This window comes from Thamnophis elegans, chromosome 2, assembly GCF_009769535.1.
Source record: "Thamnophis elegans isolate rThaEle1 chromosome 2, rThaEle1.pri, whole genome shotgun sequence".
NCBI classification, from domain to species: domain Eukaryota; kingdom Metazoa; phylum Chordata; class Lepidosauria; order Squamata; family Colubridae; genus Thamnophis; species Thamnophis elegans.
The window spans coordinates 83,437,402-83,456,660 of record NC_045542.1 but is presented as its reverse complement, the minus strand read 5'-3'; the positions used below and the strand labels follow the sequence as shown (position 1 = coordinate 83,456,660).

The following is a 19,259-nucleotide window of genomic DNA, read 5'->3' as shown; positions in this document are numbered from 1 at the left end:
TTACTTCAAGATTCAGATTTCTTTTGCAGCCTATCAGTCTTCTACTGCTACAAGCAGCCATTCATATTCTGGCAGCATTGACTGTGCCTCCCTTCTATATTCAAAACTCCCCTTTGGCCAACAAAGTGGAAGCTTGCTAAGTAACACCCTGTTACTATGGCAGCAACCCTTTGTGTTTAGAAGCACCCACAGAGTTGTTTTGAGAAAGACTGTGTAGGATACATCCTGTAATCACACTTGCAAGATATCTCATACAACAATAGTAAGATGCTTGCTTGAGAAGCTTTTCAGAAATGTGATGTGATCAAACCCTCTGCATCTGTAAATTGATTTTTTTATAGTTTACACCTGCTGTTTGAGTAGGGGAAAATACAAATCTAATGTAGCTGTTGTTGGATCCAATCTCTATTTACTCCATTTATTTGTCACTTGGCAATTTGGAAAGTGACTTCATTTTATATGAAGCCTATACAACTTGCAATTTACCAAATGCAAATGTAGTCCTCTAGTCTTATTGTGTGACTTGATTGTCAATCTTTCTGTTTTTCAATTGCTAATACTAGTAAGCTGCAGTTAGTCCACCCAACTTTCCAGATATGTTCAAATATAGTCTCTGCTTCTTAACATGTGAGAGGTATGGTCCAATATGTTTAGAAGATTCCTAGCTAAAAAGACTGCTCTAGATTTATCAATAAACTTGGTAATCAATCACATATATTGTCAATTCATAACTTGGATTTTTTTTTTCAAAAGAACTGCACTACAGCATTACAGGTTGAAATATTTAATACTACCTTCTGAAAGTACTTAATGTTTTAAAATGTTACTACTAAAATATTATCTCTAATAAGAAATATTAAACATAAGATAGATTAAACATAATTTAAGATAGTGTATTCAAAAAGAGCAATTTCTTACAATTATTCGTGTTTTACATATTTAGGACTGCAAACAAACAAAGTAACTAGCAAGTAGATAAAAATCATCATTTATGTCTGTAAATAGCACTCAATAAATGCCAAATTAATAGTAAACATACTTTTAATAGTAACTAAATGATAATAAAACAATGCAGTTATGTGTCACGTAATTACTGAACAACATATATAAAAATAGTTACTCTATTGTCAAATTAATAAAACACATAAATCAGGACATCTCTTAAATAAACACATTCTGAAGTCTATTTTTATTTACAAAATAAGCAAGTACAATTATGGAAATCAGTTCAAAACTACAATCAATAATTTTGTTTTAAAATTAAGCAAGAAAAATATAGCACGCTTCATAGTAAGTTTACGACTCACCCAAACAAATAACTAAACTTTGTTATCTGAATAACAAGAGCAACACTTTGCAATAATCCTTTGTTTGGGTAAAGCAACTATTATTTTATACCCAAACAATCTAGAATTTACCATATATATATTTAAGCACTTGATTTTTTTGCCAGAGCAAGTTCTTTACTGTGAGGATCCAAAATGTTGTGACTGCATAGTTAATCCTAGAATTTCTATCTACTACTAATGGTTTGGAAAAAAATTAATGAAAGGCAAAAGTAGACTGTTTGATTAGACCAAAATCCACAGTGCAAAAGAATTATGTTCCTTTATCATACATAGGCATTGGAAGTTTATTATCTATACAATCCAGTACTGCTGATGGAAAGGCACTAAAACGGGCTCTTGAAAATGTCTATTGATACTTAAGAGTGAGTATTAAGTATTGTGTGGCGAATTCAGAATAAAAGTTACAATTTCAAAAAAGATTGATATGAACTTTTTAAAATCTCGTATGTTATAGCAAATGGCAGCACTTGCATGACCTTACATAATAGTACTTGGGTGGGAAAGCACCAGGGATATTAGAAAGTCTAGAAAATTAGGGAGAGGGGGAAATGTACCAGGAGGAGGTAAAGACAATCCACTTCTGTACATTGCTAGGAAAACTACACATTCATGTCACCATCAGTGTCAAATTTTATTCAAAGGAGTATTTATAATTCAGTTCCTTGATAGAGGTCACGAAGCATCAATATTTTTCATGGATTGATATCACTAGACAAATTCATAGAGCTGATAAAACAAACTTATACCGTAGTAGGCAATCTTGACAGTAAAAACAGACCTACAAAAAGAGTGCCTGAAACAAGTTTCTCTATTCATGGACAATATTTTAAGTAACTTGCTAGATAAAGCAGCTGGTTTAGGGAACAGATGCAGCAGTTAAACTGTCCAGAAAAATACTAATTAGTGCTGCTATTAAAGAACTGGTGTCATGTCCTGCAGCATCCACCAGGCACCAGCGGAAGATAACAGTGTTTTTAAAGGCAGCCCAAATACAGGTAGTCCTTGACTTACAACAATTCATTTAGTCACCATTCAAAGTTACAATGGCACTGAAAAAAGTAACCATTTTTCACAATTGCAGCCATTGGAGCATCCCCATGGTCACATGATAAAAATTTGGATGCTTGGCAACAGGTTGATATTTATGATGGTTGCAGTGTCCCAGGATCTCCTTTTGTGACCTTCTGATAAGCAAAGTCAAGGGAGAAGACAGATTCACTTAACAACCATGTTACTAACTTAATAACTGCAGTGATTCACTTAACAACTTTGGCAAGAAAGGTTGTAAAATAGGGCAACATTCCCTTAACAACTTATCACTTAGCTACATAAATTTTGGGCTCAACTGTGATAGTAATTGGATAACTACTTGTAAATTACTATAGCCTAAATTAAAGATGATTATTACATGTGCAAGAATTAATGTACATGGTAGATATGTTATCTCCATGTACCATGCAGTCTACCAAATGGGTTGAGTTCAAAGTCTTTCAGAAGGAATATACTCATAATCAAGCTATGGAATCAGTCCATTCATCCCAGCCCTCAATACCTCCATTTGTCTGAATTAAAGATTCTTTTTGTTCATCCTCATACATCACTTTAAAAAAGATTGTTTACACTTGCCTGGAGCATCCTGTTTTATTCTAGAGTATAACCAATTAATAAAGTGGGTTGAAGGCAACAACAGAAAAAAAAACCTAAGATACCTGAAGCAATAACTCAATATCAAGATTCGAGAGATAACACAATGATAGAGGCATGGTCAGGTAAATAAAAAACGGAACGATATTTTCTTGAACAAGCCATATGACTTCAATTTCTGAATCCTACATGGCTTTAGATGCCCTCATTCAATAAAACTACAAAATACATTAACAAGAGAGCTCCATATCCTGAGGGTCTTTCTAGAATATCTTCTGCAAACCACTTTGCTAGTGCCTGAGGAACAGGATATGGGATTGTTTGTTGATGTTAGGTTTTTCTAATGTCTCTCAAGGTCTCCTAGTTTAGAGGCTTTGACTGTTACTTTTAGAAGAGAAGTCAGCCTGGAAGGATTTTGCACTGAGATTTACAAAAAGGGGGGAAAAAGATTGATGTATTGCTCACCTAAAAAAGTAGGAAACCTACTTTTAATTGCAAGATTAGTTCATTGCCACCGTATTTCTAAATGCTTTCATGGAAGAGGAAAAAACCCATTGACATGTAATGCTCCTAAACACTGAGAAAACAAATTAGCTTCCATTTGTCCTAGATAAAAATGCAACTGGATTAAATAATTCAGATTTTTTTTCAAAAGAGGCTTAAACTACTTCAGTTTGTATGGCTTCCTTCCCCCTGTGTCATTATACAACAAAAAGGAAATGAAAATACCTGAACAAATGATGTCTATGTGAATAACTGAGCAAACTAATATATTTTTCACTGGAGACATATTAATCCATATTGTAACAAAGAATCCAGAATAATACCAAACTAAATTGGGTTTATCATTAGGTAATCCTAGAAGATCTTTTCAAGCTCTGGCTCGGCTAATAATTTGTAGGATAAATTTAAATCAGAGCACATATGAACTTGCATACATATACACATAAATCATTGTAAAAACTAAATTAGTCTAATAACAAATACATTGCATATTATTACGGTATTGTTAAGTCCCTCCCTCCCCCCCTCTCTCTCACACACACAAAACACCTATCAACGCAAACTTTAAAAGCATGTGTTTTTAAGAAATCCCATCATTATTTTTATCTCTTCATTCCACTGACCCAGATATTATTTGACTAGATACTTGCAAAAGTAACTTTGGTTTATATTGCTGAATGGATGGAAAGTGACTATGTCTTTTTTGCCTAGGTTAAGCAGAGGTCTAACACTTACCGAGACCAAAGAAACAAATTATTTTTCAGCATTAAAGAGCAGAGGACCACAGCAAAGTATGGGCAAATAAAGGGCAGGAAGCTATCCTTCACAAATCAGGAGATTAGCAGGGTAACTTTCAGCCTTCTTCCATTTTAAAGTCTCATCACATGGAGCATATTTATTGAACCTTCTAATATTCCCAGTAAAGCTAAAACAAGTCTTCAATATTAATGTTCAAAAATAAATAGTGTACTCATCTCAAACCTTACAGGCAAGCCTATATGTGACACATTCAAGAACATTTTTTTACAACCTTCACACTATGCTTAGCGGGAATTCTCTTCCACTATGCCCAAGGAAACATTTGTAACAGTTGGAAATAAATCTATGTATAATAAAGTGTGCTAATTACCCCCAAGTGATTGAGTGGTTTCAGAGATGGGAGTTTCAGAGATGGGAGTAATATTAAAATATTAAATAGGCATCTACCTTAATATTTAGATATTACTGTGTGATCTAAGAGTTACTTGGGCAATTTGGATGTGTGTTGTACCTTTGCTTTCTACAAGTATAAATTCTTACTTTCAACAGATCAACAAAAAAACAGAGTTCATAGAGCTGTTCTTGAGACATTCTACCTATTGTTAGTAAGTGTACCATGGGACTGTTCGATGCTCCAGATTCTATGGCAAAAGGAATTTTGGGACAACAAGGATGCAAACGTAGCACCTTTTTGCAAGACTTAAATGCAGCTGCATTGTTTTCTGATAGCACACAACAGCAGCAGAGAGGGTACCCTATAATCCAAAGAAGGATGCAGTCCAGGTGCTGTTCTTATTCCTTCACAACCCATAGAATCTTTTTTATAATTTCTATGCAGCTCTGATAAATAGGACAATTGTAATACATCATAGGATCAGTCAGCCTGTATTAACATACGGAAATTCAAAATACAGCTGAAATGTACAATTTGCGGGATTTATGTTCCTGAAATGCCCACATTAAATAACTACGCTGATTATTTTGAACCGCATATTGCCACATAACAGCTTCTTCCAACTTCTTTCTATAGTTCTGCCTCAAACAATACCTTTAAAATGTTTAGTAGGAAATGAGGGTTGCCATTCTAAGCAAATTTAACCCACCTGAAATCAAGCATATTCAATATAACAACAATATTCTGATTCTCATAGGGATCGCATGGATGCTGTACAAATGCCACCAATGTGGACTGAAGGGGGATAATTCTCTTTCACTATTGCTGGAAGATAAAATAAACTGTCTGAGACTCTGGAAATAGTAAACAGTTTACTGAAGCTCTCCAGACTCCTCATCAGAGTGTCATACATCAATGTCCATTACATCATCTTACTTGATGATGCAAGTTATTACCAAATGGGTATTTGACCTGGGTAGACCACAACGTTCTGTAGAACCAGGTGTTCTTTAAACAAATGGCTTAGCATGCTATGTAATTCAGTCAATATGTCAGCAAATATTTGCATACTCTGTTCACAATAGTTCTACCCACTTTATTGAAAGCATTTTAAATTGCTGCTTTGGAAGACAACCAATGACTATAAAATTAAAAACACACACACACACACACAAGCACAGAAAAAGACCTATGTTTACTAATATATTTTGAGTTCTGTTGCATGTTCCACAAAATTGCTTTGAGAAATGAAATGTGAAACAGCCTCCCAGCACTGTCATGCCCAATCAGATTACTACAGAAGGCTGATACTTGGAAGACATTCTCTGTTCTTTCCAAAAGCTATCACAAATTGGACAATGAATGGGACATTGCTTTTTTGTATCCACTTTTTTATTACTTAAAAATAATAACAGGAAAAAACAAAAAGGAACAATTATTGTAACAAGTGTTTAAAAATAAGTGAAAAACACAACAGAAAAAGATTTTTAAAAATAAGTGTAGAATATGCTGTTGCAATAATAAATAGTTACAATTCTATCTGCAATTATCTAATGCAAACATGTTTGAAATACATACATATTTCTAATAGTTATATAATTATCATTTTTTAAATTTAATATATTTTGTATAAATGAGTTCCATATTTCATAATAACCCATACAAAGTCTATGTCTATAATAGATGGTGAATGGTAATCTGCTCATAAAAAGCAAGTTATTCAATTCATTAAGTAAATAGGACTATACATTTACCTTTCCAAAGCTGCAATATGAGTCCTTTAGCTACAGTATAGTAAGGACACACAGAATACATTTACATTGTCCAATTGTCCAATTCCATGAAATAGGTATGTAATTTAAGAATACATTTTCCTTTAAAATGTAGCTTTTGTTGCAGTCACATTTATATAGTTCACTACTTTCTTCAAAAATGTAGAAAGTTCAGAACTTTCCCAAAAGAAGCATTATCCTTATTACATTTCCATCAAAATGCTGTCCTAGGTAAATCTTTTCCATTCAGACATAATGGAGTCCGATAAATTCTAAGTATTATTTTTGTTGTATAAGTCATAATTTAAACTCCATTGATACTCTTTCTATAGATGTTAAGATATTCATTGTCTAGGCAATACAGGAACCTCTAATTCTTTATTCCACCCATCTGTTAACATCTCTTCACATACCAAATTAATTTATTGCTAACATATATCTATAAAAATTAGTAATATTTTTTATTTAAAAGATTTAACCAGTTACGTTTGTATCTTGGTATTTCAGAAGTTGAAAATGCTGCTCAATGTAACAAAAGTTGTAGCTATAAACACTGCCACTGAGTTACATCTTATATATGGCATTTCTCTTCTGGCACAGCCTATGTTAAAAAAATCATTTTCATCATCTATCAATTGGTCCAAAGTCAATAGTGTAATTTTCATCCACTTTTTCCATATCACCACTTTCCCCCCTCAATTTTTAATGATGGATTTCCCCATGAAGTCACTTTAGAATGGGAAAAATGGGACACAGGGTTGGTCTACTAGCCTTGAGTGGTTCGGGACTCTGAGTCAAACATTTATGTAAGGTTATACATCTTCTTACCAACAGTGTTATTAAACACATATGATCCTTAAGGTACTCTCTGTTAAATATTGATGCCAAGATCTTCAAATGATTTCAAGATTAAATATCCAAGTATGGTGGAAAAAATAAATCTAATAAATGGAGGATGCACCCTTCTCCTCCAGTTCATCTCTCTGCCTACTCCATTCCCTCCTATGCTCATCCCTGACCCAAACTGACCCTCCCTGCCCCCAGACAAAGCCTCCATGATACCATCTAAACCAAATAATAGAAGCCCCCCTCACCAGCTCTTAGTCCAGGCCAGAGGAATTTTCCTCACAGGGAAATTGCATACTAGAAAAATTCCAAGGTCCATCCTTAATCAGCTTCATGACCTCAATGTTTTCCCCCCTTTACCAATGGACTTCTCCAGCTCTGCTGCTCCTCCAAAAACAGCAGCTTTGCCTAAGAATAGCAATAACCCAGGTACACAGACAATTATTGGCCTACCTTCCCCAAAACTGGCTAGTACATCAGATCCCTAGGATTTCCCACCTTGTAGCTTTCAACATCTATAAAAAAATTGCTTTTTCCATTGTTCAAGGTCCCTGTTTCTTGTAAAACAGGCACCAAACGATTGTTGCAATAATGCTTGGTCTCAGTGTTGTGCTCCTTCTTCAGACTGAATCCATTATCATATATGTCCTCAAATTTGCATCATTTTACTGTCACCTCACAGACTTTATGAAAATAAAGAATCTGAATTTGTAAGCAGCATGCAAGCAGGAAGAAAGAACCTGTCTCAAACTTGCATCATTTTACTGTTACCTCACAGACTTTATGAAAGTAAAGAATCTGAATTTGTAAGCAGCATGCAAGCAGGAAGAAAGAACCTGTCTCAATTTCCCATTTTTGACTTGATGGTTTAGGCCACTGTTGCATATAACATCAAGTCAAACTTCACTTGATTGCAAAAATGTAAAAAAGACTATCCCACTCTACTAAGTCTGTTGGTTAATCTGTCTTTGATTAGATTGCAGTTTAGGAAACACTGTGTTTATTGCTCTCCAAATATCTAAGTATAAGGGGTCAGGGCCAGAAGGCTTCAGTTTGCTTAAATGTTCTACTACAATAGGATCTTTAAAAGCTGCAGCCTGATACTGATCTGCTGAGTTAAAAGAAAAAAAAGTCCAATTATCAAGGTATTTGGTTACCAGTATCACCAGTGACACCATTCTAGTTACACTGATGCCTTCAACGCTGCTGAAAATATTTAATCTTGTGCATAGACATAAAACACAGAAGGAAATAGGTCAAGAAAGCCATGCTGTTCAGCTGGGGGGATGGACGGACACACAACCAACAGCAGCAAATGTTATAGAAAAAAATGCACTGTTGCTGTTTATTCTAGTGTACCACTAATAACACTAATACTAATTTCTTCTGTACTATTGTAACAATTTCAATAATTTCAGTCAGCATTACTCCTTTAATTTATTACATGCATGCAGTTCTCCCAGCATGAGGCTGGCAAATGGAGATGTAAATTAGTGTGAAATTCTGAGTTCTTTTCCATGCATTTTCTTTGTCAGAAATAGGTGAAATGTATCAAGAATTCACTTCAATCCAATTAATTAGTTCAGGTCATTTATTTGAAGGTATTTATTGCTATGCTTGCTGATCTTAGGATCATGTATCAAGTCCACTTTCTTGCTTACAAAAAAAACAATAAAAAGCAGGTAGAAGTCACTATCCAATACAATAGTTTTCAGCCTGACCTACCTAAATAAGACCCAACAGAAGGATTCCTGCTGACCCACTTGTTTATTTCAATATGTGTACCAGATACACTAGCTAAATTTTCTCCCCAAGCAGCCTTTTCAGTTGTTTTCTTTCTTTTTGTACCAGCTACTAGTCTGGGATTTAGCACTGTTTCTGTGAGCAAACGTTTATGCTCCAAGAGAAAAAGAGGGGAAATGCTATGGAAAAGCTGAAATGAAGATTTTCAACCATGCAAAACAGCAATTGTAACAGTAATGCTCAAGATTACCTTGCTCTGTCTGTCCATCTATCTGAAGAAACTAAAACACATTCACTCACTTGGTCCAAAGATAATTTGTAAGGTTTTCCCACTGAAACTCATCATTTGACTCTGAGCCACCTCTTTTTCCCCATTCTCACAGCTGAAAAACAGCAGCAGCAGAGAAGAAACTGTTCTGAGAGTTTCTCCGGCATTGCAACATGATTCCACTCTAGCTGTGTTCAGAGGAATGACAGAAACTCCACCCCTAAAGGCAGACAAGATCATCCCTTACAGCCAGTTCACTCTCACAACTGATAGCCTGAAATCGCTTGCTGATTCCACTGAGCCTGGCCTGCCACATTTTCTGCTGTGGGAAAGTAAGGAGTTTGGGAGATATATAGTCTAAATAACATTCCTTTCTCAGAGAGTCAAGGACATATTGCCCTGCAGCTGCGATGGTGTGACTGGGAGACATCTCCAGATTTGGACGGTGCCTGATTGGACCATGTGATGGACATATAGGTCTTGGGCAGGGACTTGAACTTTCATTTGGGTGGGGAAAACCTGGAAACTTTCAGATTCAGATTTTCCCAGATGTGCCAATAGGATATCTCTAATAAAAGGGAACTTTGAGGAACCCCAAGAAGACTCCGAAGTCTTCTTTAGTTGGGGTGTTACTTGAAACCCTGACACTGAGCCTTACTGGGAGACCTTTTTTCAATTTGCTCCCATGCGCAAATCCTACCAAGAGCTAAGTCTGCAGCACACAGAAATAAAATAGCCCTCTTCTTGTTGGTTCCAGGCGACCATATGTTGAATTTTAGCCTCCCTAAGAAATGTAAGACAGATAGTCCTCAAATTATGACCACAATTGAGCTCAAAATTTATGTTGCAAAATGAGAAATTTGTTAAGTGAGTTTTGCCCCATTTTATGTTCTTTGTTGCCACATTTGTTAATTGAATCATTGCAGTTGTTAAATTAGTAACACGTTATGTGAATTTGATTTCCCCATTGACTTTGCTTAGTCAGAAGGTTACAAAAGGGGATCACATCACTCCGGAACACTGCAACCGTCATAAATGCGAGTCAATTGTCAAGCATCCAAATGTAAATCACATGACCATTGGGATGCTGCAATAGTCAAAAGTGTGAAAAATGGTCATAATTCACTTTTTCAGTGCCGTTGTAATTTCAAATGGTCACCAAGTTTATTGTTGTAAGTTGAGGACTATCAAATTCTGATTAAAGCAGTGCTGCTTTATGAACAAAATACAAGTAGTACTTCACTTACAATAGCTCATTTAGTGACTGTTCAATGTTACAAAACAATTGAAAAAAATAGGAATAGGGTATGTCTAGTTTAATGAAAAGAAGGACCAGGCGAGACATGATAGCAATGTTCCAATATCTCAGGGGTTGCCACAAAGAAGAGGGAGTCAAACTATTCTCCAAAGCACCTGAGGGTAGAACAAGAAACAATGGGTGGAAACTAATCAAGGAGAGAAGCAACTTAGAACTGAGGAGAAATTTCCTGACAGTTAGAACAATTAATCAGTGGAACATCTTGCCTCCAGAAGTTGTGAATGATCCAACACTGGAAGTTTTTCATATTTATGATATTGAGTGTTCCAGGATCATGTGATCAACTTTTGTGACTTTCTGACAAGCAAAATCAATGGGGAAGCCAGATTCACTTAACACCCATGTTACTAACTTAATGACTGTAGTGATTCACTTAACAATTGTGGCACAAAAGGCTGTAAAATGGAGCAAAATTCACTTAACATCTGTTTCACTTAACAATAGAAATTTTGGGCTCAATTGTTGTCATAAGTCGAGTATTACCTGCATAGAAACTACAATGCACCTTTATGAGGAATGCAAATCAGATTTTTGCTCTTCATTAAGTGATTGAAAAATGAAAAAAAGTCTGAATGGAAATAATTGTATGCTAGCTGATCAAAAAAAAAGCACATGGTAGCATATATAAGTAGCTACTCCACCCAGAATCACTTTGTTTTGTAAGGTGGGCTGCTGTATAAATTAGAGAAAAATAGATTTAAATTATGAAATGTTTTATATAAATATGGAGTTGAAGCTTGGTTGCTGAACTCAGTAATAGAGGCATATGATTAAAGCACTGTAAAGCAATTTTAAAACAAGAGTCTTTCATTAAAACCATCCTCACATGCAGAGTTATAGTTATGTAGCTACTCTTTTTATTTTCAGGATATTCGGTGAATTTTGTTCAGTTTGATATTCAGAGCACATTCCTTTTCCCTTTTTCTAGAACAGGGCTGAAAGAAATTCTTACGAACAGAGCTAAGAAAGCTCCAGCCAGCCAACTGGATGTCTTAAGAGGTGAAGGTCTGACCTGAATGATGAAAGCCAATCAAAGTACTTTCCCCCCCTGCAGAACTCTTAAAAGAATCTGCCAATCTGCAACAAGTGCCTTTTGTGTTTTCAGAGATGGGATAAGGAGCCAACATTTTGCCTCACGGACAGAATGGGAGAAGGGTTAGGGCTGTTTATTTTGAAATGGAAAAAAATATTTATAAATGCTTCATTACAATAAGGTCCACAATATCTATCTGACAGGCTTTTCTTCAGCTGCACTTTGGCTCTGCTGAACAGCAAATCTGAACCAACTTCCTGAATATCTAAAGGGAAGGCGCCATCCTGATTTTGGAAGCAAACTGGTCCAGGAAGGGAGTCACAACAGAAAAGTCTCAGTGTTGTCCTCCCCATTCCACTTAAATATTTAACTTAGGGTAAGGTTCTATCCTCTTAGCTTGCCTCTTCTATAGGCAGATTTAAGTTGGAATAGATCTCTTACAGCCAACATCCATGCTCCTTCCTCAAAAGTTTGCAAGGTTAGACAACAATATATGAATGCTTTGTACTCCAAACTGAGGACTTTCTCCCTCAGAAATCCAAAATGTCTAATTTGTTAAACTGGGTGCCTGTTAAAGATCTCTTTGCAGAAGAAATACAAACACAGTGGAAGCCTAATTCCCTGCTGAACCAATTCTTTCTTGAATAAATCTGGAACTGAATGTTTGGAGTTCAGGAAGTTAAATCTTTTAGAATGTGTAGCTTTTGTTTCCAATCCTTGCCCCAAATCCCCACCGGTGAATGATGATGATTCCCTTTCTATAAAAATGCTTGTCAAAAAAGAAGGAAAGACCAAGTTGATTAAAACAGGAAAACTTATTCTGATAAAATGTTAATTCAGTCTAATCATATTAACAACTTATTAATAGAAAAATGACTAAACAGGGTGGTTTGAATTGCAGAAGGCAATTAGCAAAACAAAAAGGGAAAACATTCTTTAAATATTTTAGAGATACTTTTGGCAATTTTTATGAACTAGTTATTCAAACAAGGCTCTCTGAGAGAGAAGGAAAAGCCTTTCTCTCTCATGGGTCTAGCACTATATAATACAATGAGGGAAATATAATGAGGGAAACATCTGAACATTTCTTTCTACTCTGCCCCATTTGAAATGCCCTCATCTTTCTTTTGTGAGCATTAACCTAGGATGTGGTTATCAGCGTTCCCATACTGTATTAAAGTCTAAAGCATCGTTGACCGATTACAGCTCAGGGTTTGCATAGCATGCTAAGTCAAAATCAAATAAACCAAATTAATTTCAGTCATAATCAGTGGTGGGTTCCTACCAGTTCAGACCAGTTTGGCCAAACCATTAGTGGTTTGGTGGCCTGGGTCGCTGGAACCAGCAGCGACCCAGGCCTGCTACACCCCCGAGCTGGTTCTCTGGGCAGTGCCTACTACATCACCATCTTGTTTTTTGTTTCTGCGCATGCACAGAACAATTTTTGTTATACATGTGCTTCAAGTGCACATGTACAGCACACCCATGAGCAAACCGGCATAGTGCCTGCCAGAACCCACCCATGGTCATAATGCCCAATTATGTCAGAGCAGAGAAGGTAACTTCTGAGGCTCTACACTTGTCCTTTCTAGAATATTCCTCTTTCTCACAAGTGTCCAGAGTAGGCTTGACCCCGGGCTGAAATACATCCAGATAGTTAGATAGTACAATAATAACCCTTCGAACGTAAAGAAGGATTTTTTAGGAGGAACTACACAATTACCTCTTGGGATTCATTCCTAGTGAATCCCACAGCTTTTGTTACCTCCTTTCCTTCCTGCGTAAATTCCGCTATTTTCCTGTCAGCATTTTACCACAGAACAGCTGAGGAGTGGTTCTCTAAAACATCTTCCAAGTGGGCTTGTGAAGGACAAAGGTTATATTAGAAACAATATGACAACAGCTTCATATCAGTGAACAAATACAAGGCCTTAGAAATAGTATTTTTCTAAATGATCCCATTAGCCCTGCTCACTTGTTCTCCTAACCCCTACAAGGGATGACAAATTGTAATTATTTTTAATTTCTTATTATCTGGGGGCAAGATGCCCTTTAATGTTGAAGTGACCATGGGTTTCTCTTTTCCTTTCAATCCTCCAGGAGTCAAATATTATGATTAATATTTGATTTATACCCTATTTTTCTATTCAGGAAAATACATTTGTCAAACAAAATTTCAAAGCATATCAACAGCTTAATTAAAAAGGGACAAAGTGAGCGGATCATCATTAGAAAGCTCTCAGCAGTCAGAGACTTTTCTTCCAGTTGAAAGCAGACTCCTAGAGGGAAGGACTCTCCCAGAATGAGGAAAACAGATAGGTGTCCTCACAGTAGGCTTATTTTGTCTATTTTTATAGAATATACTTCAACCTGCAAGCTTCTTTAATATTAATTTACTTGGACAATTCATGAGATATTGGAGATTTGAGGATAAAAATTTAATGGCCAGCTTTCTAGGACATTCTTTTTACATTATAATGTATTTTTTTCCCTCCAAACTCTAGAAACACAGGAACTGGCCATTATGAGCCAGTTCTATTGGTATCTTTCTATACCATACATTCTCTCTTCGTATTGACAACATTTGTACAGAGATTGAAGAAGTATTTTCCTGGGAAGAAGGCGGGGCTTAGCAGTGAGAAGATGGAGTTTCAGGCTACTCCTGAAATTCCTCTATACCAAAGGATTTTTGGACGGGTTCTTTGAACTCTAGCTGCCCCGGAGACGACAGTGAAGGTGGGGAGGGACCCAGGACCCCAGAGATATCCGCAAATCTCGGGGGGGGGGGGTATTAACTCCTCGTGCCAATTCCTTTTTGGATTAGCTGCGTGCTAACTGAAACTGCAGGTTGCCCCTAAGAATGGAAGAAGTGATGTCATCTGGTAAGCTGATTTTATTATCCAAGAGAGACTGTTTGTGTTAAAAAATTAAGCTAACTGAATCCAAAGAACAGGAAGATTTAGCGGCGAATTGGCTCTTTCTAATGGATTTATGACTGGTGGTTACTTTACTTCTTAAATGCTTCAAGAAACTCCGCGACATCCTCCCCCCTCTGAATCTCCCTAAGTGGATCGTAAAACTTATCTCCTATTAATCAGCCCGTCACGATTCGACATTTTTATTACTTTACTACCTAGTTCTGTTTACAACTAGATAAGATTGACAGCCTGTAAGAAACTAAAAAAAAAAAAATGCTTTGAAGCTTGTGGGGAAAAAAAAAAAGAGAGCTTCTAATTTTTAACTACGACACATCATGGCGTCCCAAAATACCTCTAAGATTTCATTTCAGACTCTTTTCTCTGCGTGTAGAGGACTCTTTGATTCTTACCAAAAACTGGAAAGAAAACTGGATCAACTGATTCTAAAATACGAAGTTAAAACTGAGATCGTTGAATGCTTAAATGTTCCTGAAACACAAATGGAAAATGTGAGAAATGGTGTCTGGTCTATATCAGAGGAAGAAAGGAGGGGGGAAGCTATAAAGACGACTCATTTAAAGAGACAGTGTGCAGGAGGAATGGAGAATCCACCCTTGAGAATTAAAGTTAATTTGGGAAATTTTATAAGCCTAGGACAACATTATTATTTCATCACCAACATTCAGAATCCAAAGGTGCCGAAATATTTTTGTTTGGATTTGCTTATGGAAACATTTGGTAAATTTATCCAACGAATGGCTATTGGACGGAGGAAATCTCGTTTTTGGAGGGACACAGGCTGACAGATGGGACAATACAACCTAAAATTAGCTAGATCGGATTACTTCAATTTGTAATGGATATAGCTGAATAATGACTGATATGGATAGCAATATATATAATTTGGAACTGGCTGATAGATTGATGAATACAATTGAAAACTAGTTAAACCTAATTGCTTTTTCTTGTAACAGATATTGCTGAATAATAATTGATATTGATAGTAATGTATATAATGTGGAGTTGATATGATAACTAACAATTGGATATGAGAAAACACCTTTAGATTATACATAAAGAGTATTAACTATAATAATTAGCACTATTAAAAAACTAAATAAAATTCATACAATCAAATGTTAATCAATACTGGGAAAATGTTATGATATATGATATAATTGAATATTATGGATGTTTAGCTAAAATAGGATATGAGGATTTGATGATAATAGAGGATTTTACAAATAAGTAAATGAACTGCCAGCAGCTAAGGATGAAGGATGTTTAAATAACCATAATAATTAAAACTGGAGGTATAATGATGTTGATATGGTAAATATTCGAGTTAAGATATCTGAATTAATATGAACTAACGGAAGAGAAGCACCAAAACATGTTGTAACCAGTTGATATACTTCTTTTTTTTTCATAATAGACACCTGTGTTTTGTTTTGTTTTCCTGATTGTCGTTTTTGTCTTTTTTTGTATTATCTACTATCCTTTATTTTAATTTTTAATTTCTATTTGTCCTTTTTTCTTTTTTCTTTTTTTTTTTTTTTGATTTTTCTCCCTTCTCATCGGTGTGGGTAGGTACTGTTTAAGATTATTACTCCTACCAATATTTCTAAATAATAATTACAGTTAAATGAAAATGGATATATAATAATGCTTGAGTTAATATGAGTTATGTTGGTTGACTGTGGAGGAGATGTACCAAAACTTATCTGTAATTGATTGATATATTAAGAAAGATGCTGTACCCGTTTTAAACTAAAACTAAAAAACATTTAATAAAAAAAAAAAAAAAAGTATTTTCCTTCACAAGAGTTTCTTCCATCACCTGCTGGCTGAGCCTTTTAACTGTAAATGCAGGGCTGAAATTGGGGTCTTCGGCATATACGTAAGTGCTCCATCACTAAATTATGATTTCTCTAAGCCAGGGGTCAGCAACCCATGGGTCTGGAGCCACATGTGGCTCTTTCATCCCTCTGCTGCAGTTCCCTGCCGCTCAAAATATGTGTCACAACTGCCAATGTGCGACACCCACTGGCACGCAATTTACTGAGCTTTTCAACCCCCAGTAGGTTTCATGGCTCCTGGTGTTTTCTTTTTTGTGGGAAACAGATCCAAATGGCTCTTTGAGTGTTTAAGGTTGCCGACCCCTGCTCTAAGCCAATCTGATATTTAGCTACTTATCTAGGTATCACAGACAACATGAAATTACATAAAGATCAACTAATCTCCAAGAGAAAAATCACTCCCTTACTACTCCACAGGGCTATTGGGTTTTCATGAGAACCAAAGAAAAAGGGAAGAGGACATTACATTTGTAAGGCAACAATATTCATTTCCAAAGAGAAAGCCACAAGAGTTAGCTTTGTTGTGATAAAGAATACAGTATCTTCCAGAATTTTATATACTAGAAAAATGATCAGTAACATATGTTCTCTTAGATCACAGACCAACAGAAGTACACAACATACATAATGTGTGTGCATGTGTGAGTGTGAGAGAGAGAGGAGCAGGAGATCCTTTATAATGCTATATAAAAGCACAGTTAGCCTTCAACTTACAATCATTCATTTAGCAACTTTTCAAAGATACAAAGGCATAGAAAAAAGTGACTTACGATGGATTCTTGCACTTAGAATAGTCAGAGTATCCCCACAGTCACAAGATCAAAATTTGAGCATTGGGCAACTGGCATGTATCTATGAGTACTGCAGCATCCCAGAGTCACGTGATCGCTAAATCAATTTGTGTGGCTTTATCATGGATATACCTAACAATACAAGAAATTCTGGTTTATTGTGGGATACCATTACAAAAGCATTTTAGTGCTATATATCGAATCTGAGTTATTTATTCTGCAAGCTTATAAAATATGAGTTGTTCAAATTCCCATTCTGTTCCTCTGTATAAAAGGCTAGAAGTCATTCTTTTTGTAACAGGAGGGATCTTTCCCATTCATTTCTTCATTTGGTAACTATCAGCTCTAGTACACTAACAGGCTGTTTGCTTTGAACTCTATGAGAATAGGTTCCTATATACAGCAGTTTTAATAATTACATCAACATAGGGATTCTCATAAGGGGTTCCTGTCTAAAGTACATTGTAGTCCATGATTTACAACAGTTCTTTAGTGACCATTCAAAGTTACAAAGGAAGGCACTGAAATAAGTTACTTATGACCATTTTTCACAGTTACAACCTTTGTAGTATTCCCATGACAACATCAAAATTCAGAATCTTGGCAACTGGTTCATACTTATGCAGTGTTCCAAGGTCACGTGATCACCTTTTCAACTTTTTGACAAGCAAAGTCAATGGGGAAACTAGATTCACTTAATAACTGTGGCAAGAAAGGTCGTAAAATGGGGCAAAGCTCACTTTACAAATGTCTCACTTAACAACAGAAATGGTGGGCTCCATTGTGGTCATAAGTCAAGGACTACCTGTGCACACTGATCCACATTTTAAAAACTTTATTTTAGTGAATTCAAGCCCAACTTTTCCATAATTTCTTTCCTGAAAGATGGCCATCTAGACGTTAATGACAATGTTTCTTTTCCCAGGTATTTTAACACATCTATTTAGTAATCAAATTTATATCTCATGAAAAGTGACTCTAGGCGGCATATAGCAAGCAGAATTCACTTACATCCCTATTATTTTTTGGCTACTATCATTTCTGATGTCCATTTATTCTTTTATGTAGGATTAGTCTGTCTTATGTAAACTCTAAAATGACACTATTGACCTTGGTCAAAAAATAGATTAACAACATTAAATATGGAAAAAAATCATCACATGGTAATATCTGTGACCAAAACAATATCAGTCTTTTTGCACAGTCCTGAAAAATGGCTGAGGGTTTAATGAAAAGAAGCAACTTATGTGATTGGGAAGAACTGGAAAAAGAAAATTATGAATCAGCTCAATAAGACAGTCTTAGCAAAAAATAATATTTTAAACCGAAACATCTGCAATGTATTTCAAAGATAAAAAGAAACATCTGTTAAGAGACCAAAATGCTGTTTGCTGCAAGACTCTTGCATGCAAAGCAAAAATAAATTTTATGCTTTGATGTTGATATGGAGGTGCAGATTCATTCTTGTTAATTTGTGTGCCACTTTTTCAAATCAACATATAAACATCAATTGTTTATACTTCATAAAATCTGATTATTCTCTGCAGCACAAATGCTGTTCTGCTGGAACTTAAACTGAACAAAACTTTAAGAGATATTCATTTATTACATAGATGTGTGTTTGTGTGTGTGTGTGTGTAAAGAGTATTACAATATCTACTGGCAGAGATAAATACTCTTAGAACCAAGTTTGAAAAGTTTACATTTCTTCCATGCTACTATTCTAAAGAGCCCACAATGGAGATCACTCACTTAACGCAGTATCATTCATTACAATGGTAAAGTTAGCACAATATCCTGGAAACTCTTGCTTCTGTTAATACAAGTTTACCTTCTTAGTAGTTCTTTGATTAGGGAGTTAAGGAGAAAACCACTCCCCCACTAACATGGCAGGGCAAGTTTCTGTATGATAAACAGGGAGCAAACCCCATACTCACACTGATGATGTTACTGAATCTGGTAATGAAACAACTGCAAGCAAGCATCCAAGCTGAGAGAGCACTTCAACCCTATGCTACATATATCCGCTTCTATTGATAATCTTGTTTTAGAATTTTTTCC

General features: G+C 35.7%; 1 protein-coding gene across 5 annotated transcripts in view; it reads right to left on the bottom strand.

Moving 5' to 3' along the window:
* Positions 1 to 19,259, bottom strand: part of ACSL6 (acyl-CoA synthetase long chain family member 6) — a 96,846-nt gene that overhangs the window by 47,703 nt on the left and 29,884 nt on the right. Inside the window, exon 1 of one of the 5 annotated variants that reach the window (XM_032210015.1) lies at positions 9,312 to 9,422. The exons of 3 other annotated variants lie outside the window; for them this stretch is intronic. In XM_032210015.1, coding sequence (XP_032065906.1) covers positions 9,312 to 9,357 — 46 coding nt within the window. In that variant the 5' untranslated portion in view covers positions 9,358 to 9,422. Of the gene's footprint in view, positions 1 to 5,359; positions 5,380 to 9,311; positions 9,423 to 19,259 lie in introns of those variants that run through there. One more of the 5 variants, XM_032210018.1, reaches the window with a different exon arrangement.